The 27,910-nt window shown below is 43.7% G+C and overlaps 1 protein-coding gene across 1 annotated transcript; it reads left to right on the top strand.

The window, feature by feature from the left end:
- Positions 1-124: 124 nt before the first annotated feature.
- kpnb1 (karyopherin (importin) beta 1) lies at positions 125-27,301 on the top strand. Its single transcript, XM_023835554.2, has 22 exons — positions 125-486; positions 1,348-1,406; positions 3,742-3,924; positions 4,039-4,239; positions 4,437-4,589; positions 5,009-5,068; positions 5,783-5,872; positions 11,573-11,683; positions 12,335-12,436; positions 12,869-13,093; positions 13,923-14,114; positions 15,002-15,132; positions 15,682-15,829; positions 18,114-18,185; positions 18,689-18,833; positions 19,348-19,430; positions 19,780-19,887; positions 20,355-20,498; positions 21,907-22,012; positions 23,352-23,466; positions 25,599-25,760; positions 25,966-27,301. Coding segments are annotated over exons 1-22 (2,631 nt in total). The 5' UTR covers positions 125-446; the 3' UTR covers positions 25,967-27,301.
- Positions 27,302-27,910: the final 609 nt, after the last annotated feature.

Here is a 27,910-nt window from a genome sequence, read left to right as displayed (position 1 = left end):
TATTTTGCGCTTATACATCGCACGCACTTACTCCTGTACGAACTCCTCGCGCTCCTTTCGGGGGTCGTCACGTGACACTTCCGGTTGCTCCTCGCGATTTCTATGGGTTTAACAGGGGCGCGTAGGAGGGCTTCTGCCACTGCGGCGGCGTGTGATATCCTTCCGCGGGACGGTGACGCGGTCTTTTTCCCCTTCCGATAACACGGGCTGAGAGTGAGCAGCGGCAGTCCTGCTCAGCCAGAAAATATTCACATCCAGATATTAAAAAACTGTGCATATTCACCGTAAAGTCGACAAGTGGGGGGAAAATACCTGAGCGTTATCTGCTTCTTCCCCTTTGGCGTTCTTTGCTTCATTACGTTCCTGTTACATCACTTGAACACAGAAGAAATATTATCCGGTTTGTATTGTGTGCTGCACTTTTGTGGAGAAGAGGCACGGACAGAATGGAGCTGATCACAATCCTCGAAAAAACTGTCTCTCCAGGTGATTATACAACGCCAGCGATTTCCTTACGCTTATTCCCTTCCCGCTGCTGTTTGGGGGTAGAGTCGTTATTTTAACTTTTCAAACGGGGTCTGTATATTGCTTCAGAATTAGGAAGTTGTGCTAGAAAAAAGGAGGGAGGGGGTTCCTACCTTATGGCCTGCATACTCCGCTTACCCGGTTTTTTTTCCTCAGTAATAATACTCACGATATTATACGTTTTTCATTCCGCAGACACGATCCTGCGGGTATTTAATTGATTTAGCACGTATCCGTTCTCCCTTAAACGCGTAGCCATTATTTCACCTGTTTTATTTGCTTTATGGGCACCGCGAGTAGGTCGGCCTAGCCTGCCTAGGAAGCATGTTTACGGGGAGCGCAGGCGATTCAATAATTCAAGGCCAAGTTCAGATCTTGCAGCTTTCAAATACGTTCCTGCCAGGGCGCACTGGCCCCGCGGCGACCATCTCTGCGCGACAGCCGGACGAGGCGACTGGCCGCGGCCGCCACCGGCGCGCTTGTCGGGTTCTAAGCCGTGCGGGGCAGCCCGTGTGCTACGCGCTAGGCAGGCTGCTAGCCTAACTACGGGGCGCCAGGCTGGAGGTTAGGGTGTTAGCGGATGGCTAGCTTGAAGTACGCCAGAAGCCGTCTGGCCAGGATTTAGCTGTAATGTTGATGTTTTTTAATGTGTTGCCGCCGCCTGGGGTTCGTCTTAGGTTGGGGGGCCCGGTATTTGATGGACTGCACGATGCATGGACACGCTACGGCGCTGCAGTGGCAGCGGCGCGGCGCCGTCAGGAAAGCGGGGCTGAGGTGGAAGTTGGGCGGCTAATGTCTTTCTCCCGCTTCGCTGTTTTTTAGATCGGAACGAGCTGGAGGCTGCGCAGAAGTTTCTGGAGCAGGCGGCGATTGAAAACTTGGTTTGTACATGTCCCACTTTCTCTCCCCCCTCCTCCCCTCCCCAGCATCGTTTCAGTTTGACCGGCATTCCCCCCCCCCCCCTTCACCCTCGCGGCAGCTTTGCACGTCTTGCATGTTGTTTTAAAAAAGCCTGTTTATTTTTCTTAATCGTCATTTCCAAGTGAAACTGCGGTATCGTTGCGAACCCCCACTGTTTCCCTGTATGTGTGTTTGTGCCTGGGAGTCCACGGTACCATCGAAAAGCCGGAGTCGGCATGCTTTAGCCCGCGGCTGCAGCGCCTTCCGGCACGCTAAGCCGATAGCCCCCGACAGTGATTAGCAACGCTTAGCCAATATGTCACTTCGAGGCTAACGATCTTCCCCCCAGAGAAAATAGCCCGAAAACGCATGCAGTTTTTTGCTGCCTGTACAGTATAGATGCTTGATTTGTCTAGTCACAGGGGTCAGTAGGCCGAATCGGTTCTGGGCGTGGCCTTGTATCGAAGAGGTTATCAGCGGAGTATTGTGATGGAGGGGGGCCGTTTTTTGTCTTAAGTTGTCATTTTACCATTGAAGCAGTACAAATATGAGACAATTTCATTTTTTTGGATAAAACGCTTTTGCTTGGTGTCTGCGATCGGTGCATGTCGGCTGCACGTTTGATTCACTTGTGATTTTTAGGATCTGCGGCATCGATCCGTCGCTTAATGTCAAATTTGGACACTTTTCAATTCTGCAGCGAGTTGCTTAAGATTGCAGCATGGACTGCTGTCACATCTAGATAATTGCAGATCCTCAAAACTGATTTGATTCGTTTCCCTGGGGGTGGAGCAGGCCTGGAAAATGCTCTAAATGCAAGGCTTGGATATATGTGGAATAGTAAGAGTGACGTTTTCAAAGCATTCAATTTAAAGTGGTATGAAACTTAGCTGGTGGGCATCAGCTTTTTGCTTGTCATTCAGTTGCATGATTAAGTTCCATATGTTTAGCTGTGGCTGCGGGAACAGGACTGATACTTTGGTAGTAACATTCAAATAGTTACTACTTAGATGATCAGGGTTATAAATAGCAGGTTGTCTGCCAGGTGTGGGTGAATTATCAGTGATCAGGAGGTCTGTCCTCCTTACCAGCTCCTTCAGCAAGATAAATCAAGGTAGAACTCTAAATATCCCTTGATTTAGAATCAAGTATTGGAACCACAGCCTAATGTGTCTGGTGCTTCTAAAAGTTAGCCTTTTATTTAAAAAGGGTTCTGGTTCTTGAGTTGTTTCTGCTGGCTTTGTGTGCCGGGCTGCAACAAACTCCTATAAGTTTTTACCTGGTATTTAAATTGTCAGTTCGTAATCAGTTACCGACGTCACATGTTTGATTCTTATTGCAGAATGTTTGCTCTGTAGTTAAGATGGTTCCCAAAGGTTCCCAAATCCTAAAATTGAAAGTACACTAGGTCGGGTCAAATTCTGAGTGAGGTGGGAAGTGTCCAGGGATATTGTCTGTCTCTCTGGCCCGTCCGTGAGAAATGTGCTGCTTATGTACTTTAATAGGAGGTGATCATTGGTTTTCTAATCAATATTTGTATAATTAGCTGAAAATTGTGCTTTTAGGTAAGAGCATAGTTTAGTCATTAATTCAAACTCCATTGATTGGCTCCGGACATTTAATCTGCTTTTAAATTTTGGCGGATTTAAGTTTTGTTTTCCGTAAAATGGTTTAAGCAGAAAATGATTACAAACATGCTTTTTTCCCCCGATTTGAGGTTCTCCGACATGGGGGAGACGTTCCGCTGCTTACGTGGCTCTGTTGCCCAGCTTACGTGGCTCTGTTGCCCAGCTTACGTGGCTCTGTTGCCCAGCTTACGTGGCTCTGTTGCCCAGCTTACGTGGCTCTGTTGCCCAGCTCTATTTTGCACACACTATGCTCCCAGTAAAAAATGATTCGGTTGCCCTTTTAGTCTTGTGCTGTTGCAAGTTTGTTGAGAGCACCGCCCCTTGTCCCCACCAGTGTTAAGTAATGCCATGATGGTCCGCCATGGCTGAACAAAGGTTTCTGCCAAAAGAGCACTTGGCCATTGTGAAAATGTTGATTATATGCAGGCGTGACTGATTTATCATATTGACACCGAGAGGCTGGTGGATGGAGGGCATGTGTGGGTTTGCTGGCTGTGCAGCAGGTAGTGTGACACTGCCACAGTTTGATTCCCAGGAGGGATCCAGTGCAGATTTCTGCATCAGTTTATCATGAGTGACTGTGAAGTCATAAGACTATTTCCTTTAAATACTTGAATGTTTTTTTTTAGTGTGACATCGCCTCCTTGAACCCGACTGCCTCATTCATGCCTCCGTTCTGCTTCCTCAGCCCACATTTCTAGTGGAGCTTTCTAAGGTTCTGGCAAATCCTGGAAACAGCCAGGTGGCCCGTGTGGCAGCGGGGCTGCAGGTCAAGAACTCGCTAACCTCGAAAGACCCGGATGTGAAGGCACAGTACCAACAGCGATGGTTGGCCATTGACAGCAATGCCCGGCAGGAGATCAAAAGCTACGTGAGTCTCCTTACTGTTACGAATCGATTGTCATCACTCGTCTGGCTTTTCTGGTGTGTAGAGATTGCCTGTTAGCGTTTTTGCGTGACGCAGTCCTCTTTGTTGCATTTTCAGGTTCTGCAGACGCTGGGCACGGAGACGTACCGCCCCAGCTCGGCGTCTCAGTGTGTTGCCGGGATAGCCTGTGCCGAGATCCCTGTGGCCCAGTGGCCGGAGCTCATACCTCAACTTGTAGCTAATGTCACCGATCCCAGCAGCACCGAGCATATGAAGGAATCTACCCTGGAGGCTATTGGCTACATCTGCCAGGACATCGTAAGTATGCCGTTAAGATGGTGTTGATTGCGGTCCTCCATAGTAAGAGTAATGACTAGAGTAGTGTAGATAATGGGGTGATTTTATTGGTACTGTCTGAAGAGGGTGAATTGAGCTATGCTCTGTTATTGGCTTTCAGGATCAATGCTTTGTGACACATCTTAGATGTTGCATGTTCCATGTTTATTACTGGTTAGGACCCAGAACAGCTGCAGGATAACGCCAACCAGATCCTGACAGCCATCATCCAAGGTATGCGCAAAGAGGAGCCCAGCAACAACGTAAAGTTGGCAGCTACGAACGCACTGCTCAATTCCTTGGAGTTTACCAAAGCCAACTTCGACAAAGAGGTGCGTTCGTTCACCTTGTCTATACAGACCTTTTTTTGTCTCCCCTTTGAATACATTTATAATGAAGGAAGCCTGCAAAATCCTGAGAATTTGTGTTAATATCAGTTTGTTTCCTCTTTGTATGAATTCATAACATGCGGAAAGCTGTCCGTACATCGAAAAACATTGTTTTTAAAATATTTTTTTCATCCAACAATAAACTAAAACTTTAACTTGAATACAATTTATGCTGCTAAATGTCCCCTTACACTGATATCATGCGCTCTGTCTGGTCTGTGATGAGAAATCATGCACCACGCTGATGACTGATGTAAAATTCATCTGTATCACCTGAGACCTGAGGGTGTGAAGAATATAATTTCCTGTAAGTTTAGCTCGGCCTGAAGCCCCCCAACCCCTCTTTTTTTTTTCCTTCCTAGACGGAGCGGCATTTCATCATGCAGGTTGTGTGTGAAGCCACGCAGTGTCCAGATAACAGAGTATGTATTTTAAAAAATGTAAAAATTGTTTTTATTTCACGAGACATTATTCTGATCTCCAGTAGTGCTGAGATTCAAAATGTATTCTTCATGTAAGGGATAATGTACAGGCAGCCGGTAGTTATCGCAGAAATAAGCCCCGCCAGTGTGATCAGGACCTGACGCGAAGCGGAGGGTCTTGTATCACACTGAAGGGGCTTATTTCGCGATAACTACCGGCTGCCTGTACATTATCCCGCTTATTACACGGCTACTTGCCACATAAGGAAAAAAACTGGACATGAATATGAATTTTAAACATTTTATTGGCATATTTGTTTTAAATTAACATTTTTAAACGGTAATCTTTGTTGGCGCGGAGGGATTTTAAACATACAAGTAGTACCGGCTATGCGTTATTACTTTGGAGCGGTTATTATTTGAAAAGAACGAACCTGCAAATGTCTCAACTGACCAATCAGAATCAAGCATTCCAGGGAGCCGTGTAATAAACCAAATAATACACAGTTGTACAGTGTCAGTCGTACTGTCTGGAATAACAATACAGGATTTTTTTGCTTTTACCAGAATATTCTAATGATAATGCTGGCGAAAAAAGTACAAACATAAGAAATGGAGTAGAATTTTAAAGTTAATACTGACAGACCAGTCGGTAGCTTGTCGTGTTCTTACTTGCTGCGATTGTAAATATTGATTCGGCTTCTCCCCCACCAGGTACGAGTTGCTGCTTTACAGAATCTGGTGAAGATAATGTCTCTCTATTATCAGTATATGGAGACATACATGGGACCTGCTCTGTTTGCTGTAAGTATCTGCAAACTGATCTACCTGTCATACAAAAGGGTGCTTTCACACTGAAATTGCAGAACCTGGTTCCAAGTTCCAGTGCCGTTTCGACTGGGAACTTTTGTAACTCCTAGCAATTTTTGAGTGCCGCTTTCGCTGTGCACAGCGGGAATTGTAAACTGTATGCTAGGTAAGTAGTAATGTGAACAGCTTGCAGGCTATGTCTTCGCGGGTAGTTTCATACATAACTGCCGGCACCCAAAACAATGGAGAATGAACAAGTCACTTGTTAGTTACTGGGGGGATTGATCACGATCAAAATCAGATACAGCCGTTTATTTATGCGACCCATGACATGTTTAAAATTCTTTATTAAATCTGACCAGCGGATCGATCTTTTGTTTTCCACCAAATAAAAAATGATGTAACATTCCACTAATAAGCACCAGCAAGCTTCACCAACAGCACCGGCGATAGACAATTAGATCACTTTTTATACTTTTTTCTAATGCATAGATATGGCAGTGTAAGCAAAAAGGCTTTTGCTCATGCATTCAATGAAATTGAGATACATAAAAAAATTCATACAAAATAATTTGCTAAATTTTTACCTCACTACTACTTTTCTCATCACTTGTGCATAACTTCCAGGTTGGTGCCAGTGCTTGTGGTCAACCAATCAGCAAGTTATCACTATAAGCCCCACTCGAGTAGTTTCTTCTATTGAAAAGTACCTAGTTTGGAGTAGGAACTAAAAAATGGTTCCAAAACTGACACTGAGTAACTGACTAATTGGACTGAGTTCCTGCGGTGGGAACTAAACTAAAGATCTTGGTTTCAGAAAAAGGTTCTGGTTGTGGTGTGGAAACGCCTAAAGAGTACCAGTATGGGAACAAGAGAAAATCATTCAAAATTGGATGCTCCGAGGTTAGGCCCAAGAGACCACTATAGTGAATATTTTCATGCCTCATTTTATATTATCCCAAGCAAACAGTGCCTATGAAATGTTGCCTTAAATTTTTAAAGATGTTACTGGTTAATTAAACTCATTTGTCAGGACTCCAAGGAAAAAAAAAAAAAACATTTACACGACAATATCAAGTATTCGCTCAAACACCCCTTGATTTGAATTATACGGACGAACCCTTCAGTCGTGTAGGGTTCTGGTGCTTCTCGAAGGGATTTCTGGCTATTGCTCAAGAGAAAATTATTCTGGGTCCTCCAGAACCTTCAATTTATGGGTAGTCTTGAATTTGAACCACAAATGTGTTATTGGATTGAGGTCTGCAGATTGAAGTTGCTGGAGGAAAACATTTTTGCATGTGGCTGTTCGTTGCTTTGTAGTTTTGATGTATGTTTTGGCCCACTGTCATGTGGGTGGTTGAGTTTTCTACAGTATTTTCTGGAGTTCGGCTACAAACGGGAATATTTTCTACAGCGCTAAAGTTATGATCTTCAGTGCTCTTTGTCCATTATATCTTTACAATAAGCTGCTGCATATAGGACAAGCAGAATATGCTTTAATGTTGTGACCAATGAAGTTTAACTTGAAGTCTTCAGCTTGCCAGGGACCCTTAACAGGCAACCATTAAAGGGGAAATTAGGCACAAATGCACAAGTATTGCTACTCATTCGAGGCTGAGACGTGCATATTGACATGGTGTCGAGTTGTCAGATACCGATTGATTCTGTTTTTAGTCGGCATCCCTTCATAAGTAAAGAAATGCATGGAATGAGGCAAGCGTGGTTCGTCGCTGGGAAACACGGGGGCATCTTTGTGTTGCCGTTCACACCATGCCACGTACGCTTGGGGGGCTGTGTTGGGTGGAATTTTGCAAATGGATTTTTGCGGAATTCTAGCTGAATGATTCTGTTTTGCATCACGTATACAGTTCTGTTAAATCGGCAAATTGTAGAGTGACTCCGACTGCATGTGCACAGCCTGTGATCATCACTTTAAATAAAACCATAAAAGCAAATAATTTGAATTGTGGAAAAATTCCCTAGTTGCGTGCTTGTCTTTTTTTTTTTTTTTTTTTTGTCTTTTTTTTCAAAAACAAATGACTGACAAGTAATGGGGAAGCTGATGTTTTTTTTTATTCAGATGAAGAAAATTTGTTGGCAGACGTCTGCTTGAACTGTTTATTTCAGTGGGTGTCAAGCTTGATTTGGTTGCTGAGTAATGAGTCAGCCGAGGTCATTGGCGGAGTACAGGCACGGGTGATGGTGAACGTACTGCTTATACTCTAGGCAGTTGTGGTCCTTTGGGGTAATGTACTCCACTTATAATTAAAAATAACTATTTTGTTTGGCTGTCCTCATTTGGGGTTTAAATGGAAGCGGTCAAGGTCAATGCAGTGTCAGTAAAGAGGAAAATAAATGGAGTCCTGATTACCGTGTCTCCTATAACTCAACATGGATGCACTGTGTAGTGAGTCATTCCATTCAAACTAACAATAGAAGCTTATTCAATACACTAACCCACCAAATTAATAGGCTTGAGTTTGTTGAAAATATTGTTTAGATAACATTAAGTGAAAGCAGTGGAATGCAGTGAGCTTCGAGGTAAGGATTTAAGCATCGCACTCTCTCCGTCTGTCTTGCAAGACTGATATGCTTTATGCAGTGAGTGGTTTGAGTGTATTTACGTGCCGGCCTTATCTTAGAGTGCGTTAGAAGTGCACATTTTTGGTGTATTTTGCTACGATTGTGAATGTTGTGTTTTTTTTATTTTTTATTTTTATTGGCTCGGAACATCAACGGTATCAACATTTAACAAAGAAATTGCTCTGATTGCGAAACGAATATGTTGGTTTTTTCTTTCGGGAAACTTATGATAAACTGATGCTAACTTGGGTCAGTATTGATAACTCTGCTTACCATAAATCATTGATTGTAACACCGGCCGTCATCCATGGGGCAAATGACGTGATGCTGTTTATTGACCGGAGATGTAATTATGTTTTTAAAGTCCATCGAATGTCTGACAGTTATTTTATTTATTTTTATTTTGGGAGATGTCACCTTAATGTTTTACAAATTCAGTAGTTCTTGGGGGCTTATTTTTAACTCTATGAAATGTAAGCATTTTGCAAACCCCTTGGCTTGCAGTTCAGATGTATGAATGGGATGATGCTGCAGCAGTCAATGTTGGGGGGGGGGGGGGGGGGTGTGGTTTTGAGAAATGGGGGTGGGCACGGGATTGGTGGGTTGAGGTCATCTAGCTGCTGCGCTTGCAGGTGTTTAAAACTTGAGTGGTACGACTTGTTCTCTGAATGCAGGGACATTCAGGCATAGAAAGGAGAAACAGGGACTGGAGGCTAATGCCAGATGCAGTATCTATAGTGACCCAACCTCCTTTAAGTAAGCCATCTTCAGCCTTTGTTTAAGTGCGGAGATTAAGGCAGCATCCGTTGCATTAGCTGGCAGACTGCTGCAGCCTGGGGCTCCTGTAGTTGAAAGATTTCCAGCTTTTCTTGTTTCCTGTCACAGGAGTGTTACATGTGGTGAATTTTTGTCCCTCCTGAACTTTATATGAAGACAGTGATGAGACCTGAGAACAGGTGCAGGTCACTAGGTTTTCCTAGGAGAGTAAACTACCGAGGGAGTCTGCTTCCCTGAGTGTGTACTTAAATTACATATCCTGATCCAGCTTCTCGAAGGAGGTTGCTGAATTTGAGAGAGTGGCGTCTGAGAGCTAAGCCATCTAGCGGTTTGTGGGGCTGACTTTTAGTTGACTTTTAGTTTTATTTTAAAGATGGTTATTAGGCAGTATTCCTTAGATCTGCACTTGCTTGCATTAAGTTATTTTTCTATTTAATGCTAAGGTTTTAAAACGATTCAGTAAAAGTTATGGTTTTGACTTGGTGAAACTGGATGTTAAGGGTAGCGATGCACCGATAAGGAAACTTCTGTCTCATGCCGATTTTATTTTGGAAAAACGATACCGATTGTTTGGGGTGGGTTCTGATATAAATAAGGGACACTCCTCCCAAATAATTACATTCCAAAAATATGAAAATAGAGTATTTTTGGTAGGAAAATGCCAACTCTGGAATACAACAGCAAAACCTGCCGTGGACGCACTGTCAGAAGTGCGGCCCTCACTGCAGTGGATTTAAGCGCCGTCAGAAGTGCGGCCCTCACTGCAGTGGATTTAAGCACCGTCAGAAGTGCGGCCCTCACTGCAGTGGATTTAAGCGCCGTCAGAAGTTTGGCCCTCACTGCAGTGGATGTAAGTGCCGTCAGAAGTGCGGCCCTCACTGCAGTGGATTTAAGCGCCGTCAGAAGTGCGGCCCTCACTGCAGTGGATGTAAGTGCCGTCAGAAGTGCGGCCCTCACTGCAGTGGATGTAAGTGCCGTCAGAAGTGCGGCTCTCACTGCAGTGGATTTAAGCGCCGTCAGAAGTGCGGCCCTCACTGCAGTGGATGTAAGTGCCGTCAGAAGTGCGGCCCTCACTGCAGTGGATTTAAGCGCCGTCAGAAGTTTGGCCCTCACTGCAGTGGATGTAAGTGCCGTCAGAAGTGCGGCCCTCACTGCAGTGGATTTAAGCGCCGTCAGAAGTTTGGCCCTCACTGCAGTGGATGTAAGTGCCGTCAGAAGTGCGGCCCTCACTGCAGTGGATTTAAGCGCCGTCAGAAGTTTGACCCTCACTGCAGTGGATGTAAGTGCCGTCAGAAGTGCGGCCCTCACTGCAGTGGATTTAAGCGCCGTCAGAAGTTTGGCCCTCACTGCAGTGGATGTAAGTGCCGTCAGAAGTGCGGCCCTCACTGCAGTGGATTTAAGCGCCGTCAGAAGTGCGGCCCTCACTGCAGTGGATTTGCTTTTCAGAAACTTCATATTTTACTGTCTGACCTTGATGTGAACGATCAGAGTTCATTTTCATTAGCAGACCCTCTTTGTGAAACTTTCTCAGAGCAGTGTTTGCAAAATGCATTTCTAATGTCCTGTCACAAAGAAAGTAATTCCACACAGCAATTATTTGTCCTAACCATTTAGTATGTGGGCGTTCATTATGTATGATGCTGAAATGTTTTGGGCCCCCATTTCAAAGGAGCTTACGGTGGTACATATTGCGTCATTTTTAACCTTCGGTTGATGGTTGATTACTGTAGTTGGTCCAAAGCATCAGTGTGTGTCTATTTCAGGGCCTCTAGACGTTGATTATATGCTGTATACAGTGTTCCTGAGGGACATGGATTTGACAAGTTTCTGGCTTTTTTCCTGCCTTTCGATTGACCTGGATTATAGGGATCTGACCAATGGTGTTACTGTGCATGACAAAGGGACATTTCAGGGAAACGCATTGAGCCCTGATGTCCCTGATCTGGGGGGTAACACTTTATGCCTTGTAGATTTCACTCTCAGGTCTAATCTTCTTAGCTGTGCTCTCCTATCACAAAGTTCTCCTTTCTAAATTGGCCTCTTTCCATACCGGCAAACCAAAATAGACGGTCAGCCTGAAGAAAGCCCTGTTCAATAGCTTAGTTTCATTAATTTTAACTGGCTTTAAATGGCATTGAAAGTATTGTGAATTCTGCATGCTATTGTTATGACAGTTGTATTTAGTCCTTTGTATTTTGACAGCCTATCAAAACCTTTGTAGAGGAATATTCCTTCTGTTCTGAAGTGTTAAAAGCCTGCTAAAGTCAGCTGTGTTTTATGCTGATTTTAATTGAAAATGTCTGTGAATCTCATTCGCATTGTTCTCCTTTTCAGATCACAATAGAAGCCATGAAAAGCGACATTGATGAGGTTGCCTTACAAGGAATTGAGTTCTGGTCCAACGTCTGTGATGAGGAAATGGATTTGGCTATTGAAGCGTCTGAGGTATCTTAGCCCATTGCTCTTCACCATCGCATCTGACCATATCTAGTGCCGAGTAAAGCTTTGTTGGCGCCTTACTGCAGCAAAGATGGACAAGCTGCTGTAGTCCCGCTGGGAGTGGCCAGCGGCTCGTGATTTGAATCATCCAGCCAAAATTTGTATTCTTCTTGAACTGCAGTGACCGGTCTGGACTTAGATGTTTAGGACACTGCAGCCCGTTTTCGAGTACTCATGAATAAACTGCTGCATTGTCTTTAGGAATCCTGTGTGTTCCGAGAATGTATCATAATGGCCCAAATATTTAATTAAAGATCAATGCTTAATTTGGGAGGCAACATGTAGTACGTACCTTAACCAGCTGGGCAGTGCATTGAAACACTGAACCGGCTGTTTATCTTAACCCCCTCCCCCCCCCCCCCCCCCAAATAACATTTCAAAACATTCCAGACCAGGTTAAAAATCATCCACGTTTATAGACATTTGCTTTCGGAGAGGTAGCTGCTCTGTAATCAGTAGCTTATACTGTACGCTCCTGTCGGGCAGATCCTTCAAAGGTAGATTTACTTCAGTGTTGATCACATACCTCTTAAGTTTCACTGGAATCCTGCACATTGTTTGCACGGTTGTAATTAAGGTTCTGCTCTCTCTACCTAGGCATCGGAACAGGGACGCCCCCCAGAGCATACTAGCAAGTTCTATGCCAAAGGTGCCCTGCAATATCTGGTTCCAATTCTCACCCAGACACTTACCAAACAGGTAAGGGTAAATCAGATTAAGGCGCTGATCATATTGCATGGTGTAAGGTGACAAATATGTGTGGCCTTGTTGATGTACAGAGAGATGTCTGTCATGTGTTGCCTTTGAGAGAAATGTAAATGTAGTAACTGATAAGTAGATGCATTGTAATCGTCCACGGCAACCATCTGCTTCTGTATGGCTTGGACTGTTAATCTTTCTTGTTTGTTTAGTGCATTTTGATGTGGAATAACCGCTGCTGCTGTGTTAAATGTCGTATGCAAAATTAAAAACGAAAAGTGGAAACTTGAATGGGAAGTTGAGTGAATCGTGTTGAGATCCTGGATCGCTGGCGTGGCGATTTACATGCTAATCGTGTTTTGGATGTTCTCTCAATATGCAGCCTGTTCAAGGGAAGGTTTCCATACTAATAAGCCTCCCGTCTACAAACAGGATGAAAATGACGACGATGACGACTGGAACCCGTGTAAGGCGGCGGGGGTGTGCCTGATGTTGCTGGCCACCTGCTGCGAGGATGATGTCGTCCCTCATGTGTTGCCCTTCATCAAAGAGCACATCAAGCACCCCGACTGGCGTTACCGTGACGCTTCTGTGATGGCTTTCGGTTCCATCTTAGAGGGTCCTGAGCTGACCCAGCTCAAACCATTAGTCATTCAGGTAATATGCAGTTTTTTTTTTCTTATTTTGCAATGAGGCCTGCCAAGCACATGGCTTTTTATAGAAACCCACAACACCATTGATGTAAAGTTAAAAAAAGAAAAAAAGTGCTATATCTGATTCTGTTGGCAATCCATAATTTTGACAGCTGTTACTGGACTCATTGAAGTGTTGTGGTTGGATTCAAGGTGCATTGAGTTGGTTGGAGGTGTTTGCCTGCTTGGCCATATATCTTTATGAATTTTATAAATATCTGCAAGTGTTCTGTAGCCATAAAATGGCTTTTCCCATCTCCTTGGAAGTAATTCTGTGTGTGGTCTATTTAGCCTGTCAAAGTCCCCTTTAAATTTTAACTTGAGGGTTGATGTGTATTTGCTAGGGGTGTAAATCATTGTCCCCAAGGAGATCCTATGCGGTTACGTTTCGATGAGTCGTCAATCTTTTGATCTCCATCACAGTTTGATTCCATTAATCGATTATTCGGTGACCTAAATTTCATTGTAATCATCCCCATTATTTTAGTAGTTATCCTAAGCTCTAGTGCTGCTAACGTTGAATATTGACTAAGTTTAAATGTTGTTCAAGACTTTTAATGAATATCGGCTGATACCGATATTATAACCAATATGTCAATTCTACTTAGTTTCCTTAGCCTGAAATGCTACTCAGATTTATAAACAAATGGCTGCCTCTTCTGAACCACAAAGATTCATTAAATGTCAGATCATTTGTTATACTGGTTAACCAGTGTTAGTGTCTGGTAGGGGAATGCTTATTTTTGTTGAGTTGTGCTCAAGGTCACCTGTAATATTTTTATTAATGTGCACAGGCTATGCCCACGCTGATTGAATTGATGAAGGATCCTAGTGTTGTGGTGAGAGATACTACAGCCTGGACTGTGGGTCGCATTTGCGAGCTGCTTCCTGAAGCGGCCATCAATGAGGTCTACCTGGCGCCCCTGCTGCAGTGTCTGATCGAGGGTTTGAGCGCCGAGCCACGTGTGGCGTCCAACGTCTGTTGGGTAAGCGCACTTTCCCCCGCTTGTGTAACGGTGAACGTTGCGTTGTGGTTTTTACCTGCCTTGACGTTGTCAGTTTTTTTTTAAACTTGAAAATGCTTGGTGGGCGATCTTCCCAAAAAAATCCACAGTCCACAATCTGAACTGCGATCTTTCTTCCCAGCTTTGATATGTACTGTGAAGAATACCCACACTCAAACAAGCTTAAGGACTTAGCTACTGGTGCCATTCAAAACACAATATTGCATTAAAGACACCGTTTTCGAAATGGCCATTAAAACTTGAGTTAATATTTATTTTAAAAACTAAAAGCTGTAATAAGCAGTCATTAGATACCATAGCCAAACCCCTGCCACACTGCTGATGTTCAGTCCTTTTTTGGCATCAGCTCCTTACCCTCCATGTCAGTAGCTCTCACTGGATTTTTTCAAATGCGTCACGCATGACAGAGACTGTATGACACAGACTGGCGATATAATTTGGCCAGTCAGCACCGGCATCTAATAGGGAGTCATTCTGTAGGTTTGACGTAGCACAGACCCACGGTAATACTGGCCAGCGGAGTTTCATGTGAAGTTTTGCCGCATATAAGGTCACCATCTACGATTCACATAAAAAGTAGATCATGGACATCTTCAAGATTGATCATGATATAAAATTCCAATCCCCCCCACCCCTACAAGCAGGTCTTTTCAGTTCTGGTATTTTGGCATATTTTTCTTGGCTTATCCCAAAATACTCCCTGGGCCTTGTTAGTGTCCCTGGTGACATCTCTAGTCAAAAGCCATAGCGGTCATTAAACTCAACTTGTTCCACTCTTCCTGTCGGCTTTATTTTGCCACTTGAGTGCGAGTTTGTGTCCATATCCTCAAGAGTCTGCTATATTGCAGGCCTTCTCCAGCCTCGCGGAAGCTGCATATGAAGCTGCGGAGACCACTGATGACCAGGATGAACCTAGCACTTACTGTCTGTCCTCCTCCTTCGAGATCATAGTCCAGAAGCTCCTGGAGACCACAGACAGGTAATGTCTTTGCTCAGACCCACTCCAAGAAAGAACGTTCTCATGAATGGGGTAATCAGATACTGCGTTTGTCGGGTGGAGCTATTTAATAGGTGTAGAAAAGGCGTAGGCTTAGTATAGTCAAATTGTGGTCCTTCTAGATTTTCTCCAGGGAGTAGCAGGACAAAAGGTGATACTTATTTGCAATAAGCTTGTTTTGGAGGGAGGGAGGCGCCCATTCATTTCTGGTGCTGATCTTTGGTTCTTTCCTTTCACTAAAAGTATTTGGAAAAATTGACTTTTCCTTTCATGGCATTACTCAGTGTTTTTATTTATTTATTTTTCTTTTTGTTTTGCTAAGTTTGCTGTAGCAGAGTTTATCAAATGACCATGCAGCAGTTCCAGCCCTAGGTGTTCTAGCGCCTCAGACGAGATTCTGCTGAGATTATGACATTTTAATACTAGAGTAAATAACGTAATGGAATGCAACTAGAGGTGGTACTTCTGATTTATTTATTTTTTAATTTCAATTTTGTTCCCTGCTTGCTTTTTTCCCCCTCTTGCTTGTAGGCCGGACGGGCACCAAAACAACCTGCGGAGTGCGGCGTATGAAGCTCTAATGGAGATAGTGAAGAACAGTGCGAAGGACTGTTACCCAGCTGTGCAGAAGACCACCCTTGTGATCATGGAACGGTTACAGCAAGTTCTTCAGATGGAGGTTGGTGTCTGCCGGCTCTTGGTGGTGTCAGATGTGCATTTCTCATTGAAGCTTATACAGAAGCAACTCTGAATTAGTGTGCCCTGTTTTCGCTAAGTGTTCTCCGGCTGGTCTGGGTCTAACTGGTAAATATGCTGAACTACAACTGCATCATTCATGCAAGATGGACTATTTATACATTTGCGAACAAACGGATTTAGTCCTTGACTCTTATAGTGAAGTGTTCAATGTGAGTGTTGTTCCATTGAAAATCTGGTTTCACTGGATCGTTACTGATTTTCCTCTGAAGTAAGATTAACTACAGCAAGATGACAGTGTGGTCCTGCAGTCTTGTCCAGCAGCTCTGTTTTCTCCTCTCTTGAGCTTCTGTGCTATTTAGGGCTGCCACCAAGGATTATTTTTCTGTCAGTAAATCAGTCGGCTATTTTACAGATTCATCTGTTATCTAAACAATTAGTTTCCTTCCTTCGTCGACTAATCGCGGCAGCCCTAATACTATTCTATTTGCAGTTATACAAAAAATTTTTTTAAAATTTAATTTGTGGGTTTTCATAAGTCAGCATTGTTTGTGTTACACCCTTGACTAACATGGATACATGAATCTCTGGTGGCTTCAGTCATGCTTCTCTGCGATACTGAGCCACTTACAGTACATAAAGACAGGGGAAGATAGAACTTTGGGCTTTTGTGCAAACATGGATGCATATAGCTGTTGTCTATCTTCCACTTGGCTGGTCAGATCACAACCTTGTGCACCTGGTCCACAAATACAAAACACTTGTTCAATAGCGGTAGCTTTGCAGAACTGCTTGGATGTGATGAACTGTGTGGTGAGGACCTCTGCGGGCTCACTGTCTACATCGGCTTCTCTGTGGACGCAGCTATTCCCTGGAGAGCAGTTTGTTTCCCCAAAAACCTCGAAATCACAATGGTTATCAAAACATTCTTCAATTAGTTTCTCCCATCCAGAAAACTAAGAGGTGTACTGAGAGGGAATGAACTCTGCGAAAGCTGGAGAATAGCAGCCCGAGTAAGACTGAACAGCATGGGCAGAAACATGAAGGTTTCTGCGCCATCACAGATCACCTTGCTGAACAGCCACAGTTCATCCACACCAGTAACTGCATGTCTGATGCAGTGCGAAGCGGCACAGCAGTGCCCTGAGGGACAGCACTGTCGACGTTCCCGTTTACTCTTAATACCACGGACTTCAGGCACAAGTCTGACTCATTTCCTCTTCAGATGTTCAATAATTGCATGTGAGTGGGATGTATTGGTGAAGGAAAAGGAATAGAGAAGGGAGGTGAAGAGAGCCGAGTGAGTAAGGACCACCTGTAGGTCAACGACAAAGATGGTTATTTTGAAGGCAGTGGACTCAAGGCAGAGCAGAGAGCCAGTGAGCAGTCGCTATCCAAGAGGAGAGCATAGATATTGCACTGTGCTATAAGTACCTTGGCGTGTATGTCAATGACAGGCCGCCCTGGCATGACAAAGCAGAGCCTACGGAGGAGTGCAGAGTAGGCTGTTCTTGAAGCGGCTTGTGTCCTTTGGTGTATGTGGCAAGCTGCTGCACTGCAAGCTGCTGCACTGCAAGCTGCTGCACTGCAAGCTGCTACACTTTGCCGCTCTGTTGCTGCACTTCACTGCTGTTTGCTGGGGGAGGTAATATCACTGCGCGGGAGTCTGAAAGCTGGCCGAGAGTGGACTCGAAGAATGCTGCCCAAACTGTACTTTTGAATAATGAGGCCCGTCCTCTCAGAGCTGGTACGGTTGAGGAGCACCTTCAGCTGCTGCCTCATCTCCTCGAAGTGCACAGCAGAGTACTTCATGCCCCTTTGATTGTTGAGTGCCTCTGGTCTCTAGGTCTGTAGCCCAACCCGACTTGGCCACGCAAGCACAAATCAGTGCTAACACAACACTGTACTGCGCTCTCTGCTCTACATCCATGTTTGTACCTTACTTATACTGTATCTTTATTTCTTTGGTGGGTAGCTAATTTGTTAGAAGTTATTTTTGTAATTCTGCTGGAAAATGAAAATCTGTCCTCCCCCAGGGAATCAGTTTTGGCCTAACATGAAAAATCCATCCAAACGGTTGCAAATTGCTTCCGGTTGAGGCTTAAATTAAGCAGCTGAAAAAGTCGGTCTTCAATGCATAATAATAATATGTTTGACAGAAGGATGTAAAGCTTCATCCCCGTCACAGACAGTGGAGCAGCTGTCTGCGTTGTCTTTGCGTGTAGCTGGTCATGGAAATTCACTGGGCTTTCTTGACTTACCCACAGTCCCACATCCAGAGCACTTCTGACCGAATCCAGTTCAATGACCTGCAGTCCTTACTGTGTGCCACCCTGCAGGTGAGTCATGGAATGGGCCTCACTCCTAGTTTTTGTTTTCAGTTTTAATGCGAGCTTTTAAAGTTGCGTAACTTCTCTGTACAGTATGCCTCAGTTCCGTTACGCAGCCTGTAGTGTTGCTCGGTTCCTCCAGAGTACTCCGTCTGTGTGGATTTGTAGACTTGAAGAACCTTGTACTGAAACTTGAGAAATTTTTTGGGAAAAAAAATGGTGCTGATTTATGTCAGTGTTTCCCTACCCAGTCCTTGGGGAACCCTGGACAGTCCACGTTTTTGCTCCCTCCCAGCGCGCATGTACCAGGTATTCGGTGTTCCTGATTGGCTGGGAGCTGTCCGGAGTTCTCCAATGACTGGGTTGGGAAACACTGGATTATGCTACTGAAACGAGGCAATAAGTTGTAGGACCAGTTGACCTCTGGGGAGTAGTTTTTTTTTTTATTTTTTTTTTGCTGAATATCAGATGCTGATAGTTTGCCACCCAACCCCCCCCACCCCGCCCCGCAGAATGTATTACGGAAGGTGCAGCACCAGGATGCACTGCAGATCTCCGACGTGGTGATGGCCTCGTTGCTGCGCATGTTCCAGAGCACGGCTGGCTCTGGGGGTGTGCAGGAAGACGCCCTCATGGCGGTCAGCACTCTGGTGGAAGGTAAGGCGACGCTTTCTGTGCTTTATGTAGTCTTGTCCCTCCATGATACTTTTTTTTACATGGCTATGCCATTCAGTCTGTGTCCATACTGTACAGAAGCAAGTCACCAGGGGCTTTAGGTCTGCTATGCTACGTGGTTTATTGTGGCCAGTGGCACTGTTCGATTCTGGATTTAGTAGTTATCCCATCTCTGCAGACTGTCGTTTTTGATGTCTGACTTAGGGTAGGTAGGTCTGTTGTATTGGTACGTTTGTGGTCTACATTTTATTTATTTTTTTCCTCTCATCTATTAGTGTGGGGGGGAAATCATGTTTTTACCAGGCCAGCGTAGGTGAGACAGACCTTAGATTCATTCAGGCCTGCACTTTGCTGTCTTGGTGTATGTGAATATAAGTATATTTTCCTCTTGTGTGACCTTTATGCGACTGTTTTGAAAATGTTAACCCCCCCTCCCCAGTATTTTAATCTGCTCTCGTCACAGTATAAATAAAATCAAGCATCTCCCCTTTTTCAGTTTTGGGCAGTGATTTCTTGAAATACATGGATGCTTTCAAACCTTTCCTGGGCATTGGGCTGAAAAATTATGCAGAATATCAGGTAGGCTTTGGTTTTATCTAACAGAACCATCTGTCACGTTTTCAGCATGTTTAAGGTTTCTCTGTCGGAAGCACACTAAGCACAGCTATATGCATATATGTGTAAATCCATGGTTTGGGAGGATTCACTTAGGGCACATTTTGGACCAGTATATCACACTTTCAGGAAGACGTCACTTAACCCTGCAGCAGATAAAATACAGAATAGTTCTCTTTCCTGTCAGGCTGTCATACTACACGCATGTTGTGGCTGATGCATACTGTGGAATCGTATTTTCTAGCTTCCGGTCCCAGTGCGTAAATGTAACATACATGTTGCCATAGCTGTCAGGTTTGTGCCCCCCGCTTAGGTGTGTCTCGCCGCTGTTGGCCTGGTCTGTGACCTTTGCCGAGCACTTATGACCAACATCCTGCCTTACTGTGACGAGATCATGCAGCTTCTTCTGGAGAACCTGGGGGTACGTCTCTCAGTACCAGCTCATCCTCTCATTGATGAATGCAGCCGGTATCGTCCCCTCCTGCCTTGGATTCAGAAATCTGTCTCCGTCACTTAAACGGCTGTGTATTTCAGTTAGGTCATTTATGCTTAATTCCAGAAACTGCTGGTTAAACTGTTACCCTGCCTTCAAAATAAGTTGTTTGGCTCCCTCTAGAGGATATTTACAAGACTTTTTTTTCTTTCTTCTTTTTTAACCAGGTTTAAGGGTTAGATTATGTTCTTGTATTTGTGGTGTCTAGTTTCTGACACCAAGCTGCTTCTCGCCAGTGTACCTGCACTTGCAGAGTGATCCATGTCTACATGCCTTAAGACAGGATTGTTTTTAAGAAGCCCGTTACCAATTACATACTCGGTGCATCTGTGTGCGCTTAGTGGTGACCCTGCTGGCACCGTGCTGCTGTAAAGTGGCCTCCTCTCTCTCGACAGAATGAGAACGTCCACAGATCCGTGAAGCCGCAGATTCTCTCTGCTTTTGGGGATATCGCCTTGGCCATCGGAGGCGAGTTCAAGAAATATCTGGATATTGTACTGGACACGCTCCAGCAAGCGTCGCAGGCCCAAGTGGATAAGGTCTGTCGCTGCCGTCCCGCGCTTACGCCACCCCGCTCTTCCCCTCCTTTGGCGTGGATTCTCATTCCCTGACTTCGTTACTGCAGCACCTCTCTGGCTTAATGCTGCTTTCCGGTTTTGCTCCTCTGAACCACTGGTTTCCTTATTTGAGGTGGGGGCCTCACTTCTGCTGAGCTTGAGCGACTCAGCCCTTTGGTCTCATGCCAGATATAGCAAATAACTGGCTGCTTATTGAATTAGTTCCCTCCCCCATTATTATTGCGCTTAAAAGCCTATTATTGCTTACATCCAGTGTATAAAAATGGCTGCTTTTTGTTTTGCTGCTTGCAGAGCCTTGTGAGTTACAGCATAATATAGATTCATTTGCAGGTCTGCTGACCGGTAAGAGTTAATGGTTCAATGAAAGCTGCAGTTTTAAAATCGTTGCAGTTTACAGTTGGTTATAAAGCACAAAGTTATAGCAGCCTGCTGCACTCTTAGCTCTTGGTAGTAAACCTGTGCACCATGGACACTAAATTGATTCTCTCCTACGTACACAAACTGATGTGCTCTTAATGGGCTCGACTGCGTACATTCCTGAGATTCAGCACGAAGTGAAATGCCTCAGTAAGCTTGAATTGCGGCCTGTGGTTTGGTAAGAGCACAGGAATGTCGAGCACTGGAAGCAGATTGTGCTGCCCTTCATTGTCCCTTTCAGCCCGTTACGTCGACTGGCTGTTTGGCTTTCCTTAGTGGTGGGGGAATTTTTCTCGGGCTGCGTCAGAGGAAGCCAGTGCATCATGGTGGCCTGGTGAAATTGATGGAAGCTGCTTGGGCTGGATTGGCTCTCTGTCATACTGCAGATTCTGCTTTAAACTCCTGTTCATGGAAAATCCTAATCATTGTAATACCATTGAAAATCAAATCCAGATGAACAGTTACAGTAGTATTACAAACAGTTGTTTTTGAGGTTGCCTTTAAAAATCCCTGGTAGTCATTTGTGTTGGATGCAGGCCTCTGGACGCTTAGAGTTGAATGGTTCCCCTGTTCTGTGATGCATTTCCTCATTCATTGCTGTGGTTTGAAGTGATCCCCTTTAATGTGTTGCTGCTCTCTGTATCTGAGCATATGCCGGTTTGCCCTTCATTTCCTTCAAATAATTCCCATGATTCATTCAGTTGGTGGAGTTGGGGTTGTGAATGGCTTAGGATTGGCAAGTCTGTCTCTCCGGCATTTTGTAAATATGCTCCTGTTCTGGCTGCTTCTAACAGACTGCGATGGGGGATAGTAAGACCGGTGTCGCTGCCTGGTTAGATGGACATGTGCTTCTCCATTAGGCACCTAGAATAGGCAATTAAGGTTGGAGCTTTACTCACTTGCGGGTGATAATGGGGATTTTGTGGCCAACATTCTGATCTTTCTCTGGCAGACGGATTACGACATGGTGGACTACCTGAACGAGCTTCGAGAAGGCTGTCTGGAAGCCTACACAGGGATTATTCAAGGCTTGAAAGGCGATCAGGAAAACGTACATCGTAAGTGTCCTGCCCATCAGTGGTTTTTCATCTGATTTTTGTGCTGGAGTCTTAACTTTGTATAGGCTGTTTAGTAGGGATAGGGATTTTTATAGCATTAAGGTGTAGCATTAATTTTAAAGCCGTGTTTCTTTGATCGAATTAATGCGTGCAGCAGTTTAATACCCGAATGAGAGAATAGTGTGAGCAAAGATTTTTAATAGAGACGTTTAATATTCCATCCTGTAGTTTAGGAGAGTTTATGGTGTGACGTTGCACAGAGTTCTAGAATTTAAAAGAAAATTAAATGTTAGCGTCTCAAGGGAATCTGTTACCTGGTTTATTTAGTTTTAATAAAACTTCCCAATTGAGGCATACATAGGATTAAAAAATATTGTTGTATTTGCAGTGTTTATTAATGGCTTTCACCTTAAAATTTTAAGATCAAGTCCAATTTCAGTAGACGCGCTTCTGTTTCTCCAAGCTATTTGTCAAATAGGTTTTAGACTTTAGATGGATCACATGGTAGGAATGTGTCGGTCCGCCTGTTGGGTATCTGCTTATGTACATGTGGTTTGTGCCTTTCTGAAAGCACTGAAGTCCTCCTTATACCTGCTTGGCTGTATCATTTCTATTAAATAAATCTATATTGGCTTAAACCATTACAAATATTAATATGGGTCATTCTCATAAATTGAGAAATTCAGATATATATTTTTTTGTGTTAAGAAATCGGCATTGCCATTACTTTCTGAATATATGAATATTGTAGTTTCTTGATCTGATTTTGACCATTTGACCATCAAAGGACAAAAACCCAGTTAATGTTTTTAAGCATTTCAGCTGTAACTCACAACGATCTTGCTTGTAGCCCCACAGTAAATAGTTTGTGTAGGTTTTGGGTTAATTTTTGGTTAGTTTTGTCTTTTTTTTTTTCTAACTCTTGCCCTGGGTTTGATTAAATACTTGGTTTATTACATAAATGGTGATATAACAACTCATTTAGCTACCTGAGGCAAAATTGATAGTTTAAACAATGAAGTTGTGTAACTTGAGTCAGTCTTCAAAATTATTTTACAAATCTGAAAAAAATGTATGCATTAGTGAGAGTGACCCATATTACTCTCCTTTTATTTGTACATTAATGTAGGTATTTAATGTGCAAATATTTGATTGTATAGTTTGGTGTGATTAATTGAAATTAATCAAAGAACTGACTTTTAATCGATTCACTTTTCTAGCCTTCGTTAGCTGTATCTTATTTGTGGCAAGGAAGTTTAACCAGCTGATCTTTGTGAAAGGAATGTGTTGGTCTGAATGTGTTTGAATCGCTCGGCCTTTGACGCGCTTTTCTCTCCAGCGGATGTGATGCTAGTTCAGCCCCGAGTGGAGTTCATCCTGTCCTTTATTCACCACATCGCTGAAGACGAGGATCATTCTGATGGTGTGGTAGCCAATGCTGCCGGCCTCATAGGGTGAGCGATATCTCAGGACGTCCATCTGCAGTACAACACTCTAGTTCTGTTTGTCTGAAATTCTCGCGGCCTTGTGAGAGACGACGGCTGCGGCTGTAGTTGCTTGCTGTCCCATCCTGCTTATAACTGCCATCTTTAATTGGGAAAGCCTGCAAAAATGAAGGTCATTCTTCCCCTGTGAAGCCATTAAATGTGGTGACCACTCTGCTCTTGCCTTGTGCATTTTTAGATGTGCAATTTGGTCTCTTTTAGTCTATAATCCATGTTTTCCAGCATACAGTTAAAGTTGCAACCTTCATGTTTTAAGATTACCATTTGAAGTCGAAGAATGGTTTTTGTATTTCTTGAAACCATTTCTGCTTCAGCTAATTTGTCATTCTTGCAGCCATAGTTAATGACTACAAGCATGCAGCCATCGCATGTCTTATGAAATTTCAATGATTTGAGCCTCAGTCCTCCCTTCTCCATATCTGATTTATTGCAGTTGCACTGCGCTTGACCGTACCACTGCCTCCAACACAGTCTGATACCTGAATTTCTACTAATTTTGGCTGGCTTATCTAGTATTTTGAAAGCTGCTGTTGTGGCCCCCTCTGTGTTAATTAGAATATCTGTGCTGTGCTGACGCAGCTGCTTCTTGTGATGAGTCGCTTTAGCTGGTTCTTTGTCTTGCTTTCGGCCATAAGATCCTCTCACAGACCCACATAACTGATGGCTCTTTTTTACTCACTTCTGCTTATTTTTCCCTAACCCAGCCACACACCGGAGCTGTATATACTGCTTTTATGTTTGCAGTCTCATTGTTTTGTTTACTTTGGGATTAAAGCGCCTAGTAATTAGAAAAGCCAGATGCATAGAAGCTCAGAGATTCAAGTGACTTTTGCTATTGCTTTAGTCATCCTAAATGATCACTTGGGAGATCCTCGAGTCATGCACTGCATGGACATTGTGTTTTCTGAGCCCTGGTGCTATCACAGTACACACTAATTGGCCAGGGCAGTGCAGGCATCTGCTTGGTGACACACCAGGGTTGCCCATTTTAAGACGTTCTGTACGATTCAGATATGCTGGGAACTGATAGTCCTGTCATAGGGAAGTCATCGATTCTGCCTGATTTGTCATCGCACATTTTTAACCTCCAGCGACATCCCATTAAATAGATTGTAAAATCAGCTGTGAAGCTTCCTTTTGTCGTCTTATTGAGGGATGTTGTGTGAAATTTGAATTGTTTTTGTGGGCATCGGTTGTGTTACTTTTAGTAGGTTTTCTTAAGGCTTGTTATTCTCACTTCCAGTTTTGAATGTTTTGCCTCCCTGTGAAACTGAGCAGTGAGCGTCTGTGCCGACGAGCTCTAAAATGTGTGTATGCTGAAGTATAAATGGACAAAGTCTAGGGTATTTTTGGAAGAACTTGGTAGGAGTTCTTGGACACTTCCTGAACCAGTCAGTTTTCAGTCCTCTATACTTGTCGTGTGAAATTCACTGTTGAGTCACCAAGCTTTACATGACTAAATTTAAAACTAGTTATTCAAGACTATTCAATGAATATCTGAATTAATTCTACTTCTGAGTTTCTTTCAAAAGGGCCCTTACTTTGGTCTTTTTTTCTGTATAGGATTATGTGCATGTATGTACTATTATCATACTATATAAGGTATGAAGGCAGTTTGGTGCCTAATTTCCACCAGACATATTTTCAAAAAGCTTCTGCATTGATTAATTTAGAGTAAGAGAAATACATTGATTCACATCTCCCCATCTGAGCCCTTAAATTTATTGGCTCTAGATACTTTGCATTCTTTCCATCATTCAGTTATGAGACAATCTAATCTTCTAACTTTCCATATTGTTTGTGTTGTTCTTGCAAAGTTCTCTGAATTTCCCGTTCATTTCCATATATTCCTGTTAATTCGCATGGAAAGTTTCCAACTTGGGGAATTTTGAAAATATCCCAACCTAACTTCCCAATGAATGGAAAGTTTCCACCCCTTTTGCAACCCTAGTGTGTGTGCATATACCAGCATATATATATAAATACACACACCCACACACAAAATGGTGTTAGTGAATAACCTGAAGGAGCTGCTGATCTGATAGGTCACTTGGCTGACTGTAGCATCCCCCTTCCCACAGTGACCTGTGCACTGCCTTCGGCAAGGACGTCATGAAGCTGGTGGAGGTGAGGCCCCTTATCAATGAGTTGCTGACCGAGGGCCGAAGATCTAAGACTAGCAAAACCAAGACTCTGGCCACTTGGGCCACCAAGGAGCTGCGCAAGCTTAAAAACCAGGCTTGGTGAGTGTCTCCACCGCAGTCCTGCACAAGGTCTTGGTTTGATGATCTGAATCGAATATGATGAAAGTCAGAAAGGAAGTGGTGTTCAGACACTTGCTGCACCTTGTGTTTTATGGCAGTATTTGGTCAAAGGAGTAATCAGTGGCTTTGCCCAGTTTATATCAGAGAGATTGTCAAGTAATACACTTTTTAATTTTTTTCTCAGACCGAACAAGAGATCATACTGAGCAAACCCCACTGGAGTTTCTTCTGTCTTTTGCGCTATTGGGTTAAAGCAGAAGTTAAGAGTGTGCTGAGATGAGTGTCTGCAATGTGAGAGTGAGTGAGTGAGGCTTGATATCACACCACCCGAGTACAATTCCAGCAGTCGCCCGCAGCGTCCATCCGGCCACCGTTGGACTGATCTGAAAACGACGACGTGAACATCGTATGGGACAGCCGTAGCCGGCCGGTCCCAAACTGACATTAGTCAACAGAAAAATTCAAGGATCATCAAAGAAGAAACTGCCAAATGTGGAAGACCACCCGCCCATTCCCCACCCTGAGAGAAAGGACTTGACGCTGTGCTGAGGTTTGACGTCCCAGCACTATGGATACGGACTTCAAGTTGGAGGTATGCGATTTTGCTCAGAACGGATATCAATTGGATAACTAAAATGGACTTTTGCTGCTGGAATTGAAGAAAGCTTACATGAGGGGAAAGAGAATCAGCAATTGGATTTGGTGGCCTGTGTCCCACAGCCTTTTGGAAGCCATTAACCTGTCCACACAAGGAGTCCTGCTGATTTTAGGCCTGGCTCATAAGAATCAAGTGTGAGAGAGTGAGGGATTCACTTCACTGCCCAATACTATAAATACAATGCAAATACTGAACGCAGTACTGAAACTACTTTGGAGGGGGATTTTGAGTAATGGCAGCATATGAGAAATTTGGTAAGTTTTTTTTTTTTTTTTTTTTCTTTCTCTTTAAGAAAATGACTAACATTCAGACTTAAGGTGTCATGGGGGGGTTCTCCTTATTCTGTTGGCCATCTGTTTCTTTCTTGCCTCTATTCCAAACTGTGAAATTTTAAAAGCAATTCAAATTCACGGAAAATGGGTAATTCAAGGTGAGGAACACACTTTGCAGCTGAAGCAAAAAGCCCGAAATTTCGACAGGTAACACTTAGCTGTCTGGATTATTTTAAATCTAGTTCCAAAGGTGGGAGTGTGCCAAAGAATTTATAACCTGACAGTAAAAAAATAAATAAATAAATAAAAATAAAAAAATACAAATTGGGTCCTCGTTTGAACGGATTTAAAGCCTAAAGAATTGGATATACAGTAAGCGGTCCGATAATAGGCTTATGAAAGGAAGTGATTGGTAGTTTGGGGCTTTTTGTGCTTGCATTGTTTCCATTTTGTCGCTGGTTTCCCCCCGAACTTAGTTGGAAAGGTACAGCTTATCCAACTTGTCTAGAGTAAAAATGGAGGCATTTGTATGAGGTTCTATTTTTCCACTGCAATGAAGAAAAATAAAATTCTATCAAACATTCCCCTAGCATTGTTTGCATTTGGTCTTTTTGGTGGGTGGGTTCTGGGGAGCTGAAAATTCCCGATGGAGTAAGTGGGCGTTGCAGCCAATCAAGCCCCCCCCCCCCCCAACTGGTAACTGGTATTACTGGCCGGTTTGCATATCCCTAGCCTTCTAGGTCGACAATGTTAATGGTGATGCGTAGTAGCTCACCGAATGGTTGCTAGCTTGCATTTTAGTTTTCCCTCGAAATTAAATGGCTAATAATTTGTATTCATATTAGTCAGGAGCCATTTTGCATGCCAAGCAGAAGATGTGAAGTAAAGGCGTTCTCCTGTGGGCCTCCAGGCCCCGGGGCCTCCCAGTGTTCACTGGGAGTCTTAAGCCGCTCCTCCTGCTCCTCTATGCCATTGAATGACCAAACTGGGGACTGCTCCTCCACACATGCACTTGGCATTCTTCTCTCCACCCTTTTTGTATAAAGAGTTTGTCTGCTTTGTGTCTTGGGGTGTAGTGAGCTTCCTGTGGACACGCTTTCTTTTTGGGTGCATAACCTATTTCATACTGTTTTTTTTTTTTTTTTTTTCTTTTTTAAATGTTTTTAAGATGCTGAAGGGAAAAGGTCTGTTTTAAGATC

Source organism: Paramormyrops kingsleyae, chromosome 22, assembly GCF_048594095.1.
Source record: "Paramormyrops kingsleyae isolate MSU_618 chromosome 22, PKINGS_0.4, whole genome shotgun sequence".
Classification (NCBI taxonomy): domain Eukaryota; kingdom Metazoa; phylum Chordata; class Actinopteri; order Osteoglossiformes; family Mormyridae; genus Paramormyrops; species Paramormyrops kingsleyae.
The sequence above is the reverse complement of the archived record's forward strand: the minus strand, read 5'-3'. Positions and strand labels throughout refer to the sequence as shown.